We start from the raw sequence: 5,774 nt of genomic DNA, 5'->3' as shown, positions 1-5,774 counted from the left end.
GCCCTGGGCTCCCTGCAGACTCTCTCTTTGGCCTCCCTTCCCCCATCCAGCAGGGAGGAGGCTCGGGCAGGGAGTTACATGCACAAAGCAGCTAAGCTGCTCCTGCAGCCTGAAGAGGGGAGCTTTGCCTGGGAAGACACTGGTGTCCGTCTTGATTAGGATGTGATGCCTGATGTAAGTCATGTGACAAGTACAAACAAAATACCTTGGCAAAACCTTGAGGAACCAGGACAGCCTGAGCAGCTTAAGGAGATTTACAGCATGTATTTCTGTCCTGTGTACTTGCCTTGGTCTGAACCTCTTTCTGTCTCAGGAGCTCCAGCATGCACCTTGGATTTTAAAGATGCTCTTTTCCATTCATTCCCCAAAAGATCTGTAGACCTGCTCAATTTTGTTAAGTTTAACAGCTAAGCTCCAGTGGCTTTACACCATCACTGTATGAGAATGCTACAAAATTGTCTTCTGGGAAGGGCTGTTGGGATTTGTGGAGCAAAGGTCCCATCATCTTAGATTAGAAAATAATCTTGAAGAAATGGGAGAGTTAAAGGCCAGTGCGAGTGTTACAGCGGAGTTAGGAAGTCACCTATGTCCTCAAAGAGAAGGGATGAAGAAACAACTTCTGCTCTCTCAGCTCCTGTTTATGTGTTGGGCCAAAAGCTCCCAGTTTGCTGATGCTGTCAATGCCTTTTCCTTCTGGGGGCTGCTCAGAGGCAGTGCCGGCACCCAGATGCTGAGCCTCCACCAAGCATCTCAGGGGAGGAGTCGGTTGTCCTTCTATGGAGCCCTCTTTTCCCCTTCTTCTCTGTTCTCTTAGACTTGGGTACCTTTACAGTGGATTTTAGAGGTCTTTGACATGGTGCTGACTTCAGCCTCCGATGAATAATTCACGTGTGCGTCAGACCTGCAGAGGACGCACAGATCAACTGATAGTGCAGCAGCGTCACTGGGCTCTGCCTGAGGGAAGCTGTTCCTGGAGCCAGCTGCTGGGCACTCAGCGGTGGTGCCACTGCTGAAACCCCCCAAAGCTGGCTCCTCAGTGTTTTTCCCTAGGCCTTGGGATTTTACTTTCTAATACAAAAATCTCTTTTGTCTGAGCTGTCTTGCAGCCATTGGGCTGGCAGATGCTCTCAAACCTGACCCAGACCTTCTCCTGATAACATGACTTATCCAACCTGCTCCGCAGATCTTTTCTCCTGTCCTGGCAGTGTTTGATGCAGGCCAGCCCCGTGCTGCACTGTTCCTTGCCCTGACACATTCTTGTGGACTGCAGCCTATAAACATCTCCATTTTATTCCTAGCTCCTTCTTTAACCTTTGTCTGTTTTCCAAACTCTGGAATTCCTCTTTCTATTAGACAAGCTCTCAGATTTGCCTCCTTTACTCCAAACTCTTTCTGTCTTTTCACCTAACAAGATGAAGAAATTGCAAAAACTGAAGATCAAAAGCAATGACAAGAGGTCACCTTTGCAATAAGCAAGGACAAATATAACCTAATCACCAAAGAGGTGTTTGCCTAATTTTTTCTTAAAAATCTTCATGGACAGGAATTCCTCAGCCTTCCTAGCCAACCTCTTCCATCTTAAGCTGTCGTCATAGCTGCTAAGTTTTTTCTAATATCTAACCTTAATCTCCTTCTCTGCAAGCTGAGCCAATTGTCCTATTCCCTGTGAGCACAAGGAACAGTTTAATCAATGTCCTCTTCAAAACAGTCTAGCACATTTGGTGGATTTCTGTTGCATCCTCCCTCATTTTCTCTTTTCTCTGATGATGGGAAAATTGGTCCCTCCATATCATTCCACTCTGAGCTCTGATCTTCCCAGTGAAGAAGGGAAGAGCAGGAGGCAACGCTCCACTTCCAGTGGGGGAAAGAGCCTGCTAACAGAGGGCCGACAGTCAGGCCCTGGTCCTTTCACACAGGTTGCTGGAATGAGGACCTGGAAGAGGTTAGATAGGAGCAAAGATGGAGTAGGACACAGACTGATGAAAGTCTTCAACAAAGGTAATTAGGAGGTTAGGGAGAAGGTGGAGTTYAGACCACCTTTGAGGAGAGAAGTCTCATTTTTCACTAGTGCTGTTGTTTTCTATCCTGTATATGCAGTCTCTGAAGCGTTTGCTTCGCTGAGAAAGAAGATGAAGGGGAAGTGAAGATGCCTTCAGCTCAGCGCTGGAGAGGGGAAGCCTCGCGGTGCTCCACGCAGAGCCGGCTCCGGCAGGGCCCCGGCTGGGCCCGGCGGGCTGCGGGCCACGGCGCGCCCCCGTGCCTCGGCACGCTCCGGCACAGAGCAGCTCGCGTGGGACGGGCTGCATGGGACAGGCTTCTTCCCGCGTTTGCTGTGCCATTTTGAAAAGGCTCGTGGAGACCAGATGCCATATAATAATTCCTGGGGCGCTCTGATTTTTCCCTTAGCTATCATCTCTAGGACAGTAAGTGGAAGCTTGAAATCTCTTCCTACTGTCCTTCAGAGACCTCCTTTTCCCCCGTTTTCTGCTGAATCCCTATTTGCTATGTTATTTTCTTTTTTCTAGAGATCCAAATGATATTTTACTTTTATTTTGCACCCCATGCAGACCTCTTTCCCTTTTTTGAGGAGACTCCAGTCTCTCTTGCTGTTTTGTGATAATTGGGGTGTTCTCCTTTCTACCTCCTTTCTCTCAGTTATCTCAGGTCTCTGTATTTACTCTTCATACTCCAATTTTTGGCTCTTTATTCACCCACCCCTGTCCAAAACCTGTTTCTCCTCTCTTTTCCTGTCTTTCATGCAGCCCTGTTCCTGTCCCCTACTCTTTCCCACCCTGTTCTTAGGTGCCCTTCACCGTGTAGCCTATTTTCCAATCATGAATCTTGCTTAACGGGTTTCTTGCATTAGCGAAGAAATCCTTGATGGGCTTTTGCAGCCATTCCTTTTTTATTATTACTGACTCTGTGCCTCTTCCCCTGAACCTGAGTCAACTCTAAATAATTCATTTTCTCTAGCTATTATATCCCCCTTCCAGACACGCACACATACCCGGAGGTTCACAGCCTTTAGCCATTCAGTCCGGGCAGATAGTCTCCCCGTTTGCACCTAACTCCTTGCCTAAAGCCAGTTCCCGCCGTGCGGGAGGATGGCTGAGCGCTTTCTGTTGAGGCAGACACYGGTTGCTGCCTCGCGCGCTGGCCAGCGGGGAATTTTTACCATCAGCCTCTCCAGAGGGTGAGCATCATTTCCAAAGCATGCATGAGCATAACTGGAAGCCACTGCCGGCAGACTGGCATTGCCCCCAGGCTGCCTAGAGAGCTGCAGTTAATATCTTCCAGGTTTGCATGTTCAGTATCATAACGCAAATATTACAAAAATTATTTGGATTCCAACTCCAGTTTGTTTATTAACTGGCCAAACTAAATGAAAAGCAAAACTTCTCACAGTACCTGTTTGCCAAAACCTCCTGGCTCCTGGATAGAGAAAGGTCTCCAAGGCACAATCTCTCCCTAAGCCTTACAGGAGGAGGGAGGAAAAGAGGCCGCTGCCACCCTGCCCCTCCCCTAACCCCTGTTTATTGGAACCTCCCTCCCGTCATGAATAACTCCAGTGTCTGGCCCGGTGCTGGGCAGAGCTTCGCCAGTCATGGTCCTCTGCAGGAAATGGACATGATTTTGATAGTGTCACTCTACCACACACAAGACGCTGAATAGCTGCAAGAAAACTGAGCAGTTTTGTTAATCTCACTGGTGTTTGGCAACCTCTCAGCAGCAGCCACAGAGCACTACAGCTGTCTGTCTGCAGACCCAGCAATACAATGCTGCATTATTTTATATTCAGCAGATCATCTTTCCAATCATAAGGCCTGGAATGTTTTATATATTTACTTCTCCATGAGGAAAGCTTCCCACTGTCACTAATCAACAGATTTTTCAAGACCCGCTGTCTTGTGTGTTATAAAGATAAACGCATTGATATTTACAAAGCGCTTTGGGGTCCTAAAGTGGAAGTACAAAATATTGCATGTATATTTTGGAAAGGGCCTTGGAATAAATAGTGTCATTCCCAGTGATGCAAGTCCAACCACATCCTCCATCCCAGTCCTCCTGAAGACTCACTTTTTTCCTCTGAGGTTCACAAATGTTAACTCAAATCGATCCTGTTCTCCCGTCTCCAATATAATTTTGACGGAGAAAAAGAAAATGAAATAATAAGCAAAATGCAAAAAAGATACATGATGAAGTATTTAACAGCGTCCTTCAGAATAGTCTACTTTGACTTATAAATAATACTAATTTAAAATTATTCCCTGGTAGTAAACCAAAAGATGTTATCACTTAGTGTATCCCACACCTCTCTCGCCTTCGTTCTTGTGCTCAGTTGGCACTACTGCTATGCCTCGGACGGGTAATCGTGGAGCAGGGAAGCCTGGTGCGTTTGGTGGGCAGCAGTCRTGGGTGTCCAGCAGCCCAGCCGTTGTCCAGATTTCGCAGGACGTACGAGCGAGGTGGCCGAGATACGGCCTCGGCACTGCTGCTTCCGCCGCTGCCAGCTGCGGTGCCACCTCTGTGGGTCATTATTCATATTTCTCTTCTCTCCCAGTCCAGCTCCGCCTCAAGACACCTCCACCCAAAGCAGTGATTTCAGCCCTGTGGAATGACCACAGAGAAGCAGCTCAGCCTGGAGAAACACAACCCGGCCCAAAGCCGGCGGGAGCCTGGGCTGCCCAGCACCACGGCTGGATGCCACCTAGCCCAGTTCCCAGAGGTGGCTCCCAGGTCTTCAGTTCTGAGCGCGTTGCTGCTCCCAGGTCCGGGGCCAGGCATCGTGGGGGTGTCAMCAACCCAGTGTGGGGAACAGACCTGGCAAACCTGAGAGCCAGAAGGTGAATTTRACTCATAGCTGCAGCCACAGGTGCAGCCAGGACGAGACCACGTAACACAAATAGATTCTGCCCAGCTGCCGCAAGGCGGTACCAAACTGAAGGGGGCTTGGTTCCTCTCCAGGGTGGAGATAACGCGATGACCAGAGAGCAGGAGACCAGGGCACACATGGAGAAGTTGTCATGAAAGAAGGGGAAGAGAGGTYCAAGGAGGATGACAGTGCCCCGAGAGCCGTTTGCCGCCTCAGTGTGGGCAATAAGAGAAGGTGTAGGGGGAGGCTTGCGCTGGCAAACAGGGAGATAGAGGCACGTGGGGGACACCYGGGTTTTCAGAACTGGGCAGCACTGTGGTGCGCGCCCAGAGAAGCCCAGCGGCTCAGTGCACTGCGATAGCTCTGTGCAACGAGGGGCTCGCGGTCACTGCTGTGCTCTGCCAGAGTGACGCACCGCACAGCGAGGGCAAAGAGGCTACAACCCCTTCTGCGAGGCTAGATTTACAGGCGACAACCAGCATTTTGTTTCTTCCCAGCTCAGCTCCTCCAGTGGCACGTGCCAGGTTGCCCAAGAGGCGAGGCGCAGAGGGCACAGACCTGCTCTAAAAGCCGTCAGCACGTGGATGAACTCGTGCAAGAGCGAGGAGAGCCCGYAACTCGGAGCAAGTTGGTTTGTTAATTCGTACAGGCGGGAGGCCACGCGGTACCTGCCGCCCCGGCGATCCGCGGCAGCGCCCAGCAGTGCCGGGGCTCCGCGGGATGCTCGGTGCCCGGGGCAGCGAGGGGGCCGAGCCGGTGCTCCGCGGGATGCTCGGTGCCCGGGGCAGCGAGGGGGCCGAGCCGGTCCCGGAGCAGAGCCGGGGCAGCCCGGGGAGGCGCCTCCGCCGGGGGGAGCGCCCGCGGCTGCCGGCGCCCTCGGTTCGGTTCGGCCCGGCCCGAC

At 51.1% G+C, this 5,774-nt stretch overlaps 1 protein-coding gene across 1 annotated transcript in view; it reads left to right on the top strand.

Moving 5' to 3' along the window:
* The first annotated feature begins 1,925 nt into the window (after window positions 1-1,925).
* Window positions 1,926-5,774, top strand: part of MSI1 (musashi RNA binding protein 1) — a 34,158-nt gene continuing 30,309 nt past the window's right edge. The window contains exon 1 of the mRNA XM_085326122.1: window positions 1,926-1,998. Coding sequence (XP_085182248.1) covers window positions 1,926-1,998 — 73 coding nt within the window. The remainder of the gene's footprint in view (window positions 1,999-5,774) is intronic.

The sequence above is a fragment of the Rhea americana genome, unplaced genomic scaffold, assembly GCF_003343005.1.
Source record: "Rhea americana isolate MKP2758 unplaced genomic scaffold, rheAme1 scaffold_128, whole genome shotgun sequence".
Lineage (NCBI taxonomy): Eukaryota > Metazoa > Chordata > Aves > Rheiformes > Rheidae > Rhea > Rhea americana.
Note: the sequence above shows the minus strand (reverse complement) of the source record. Positions and strands in the feature narration are given on the sequence as shown.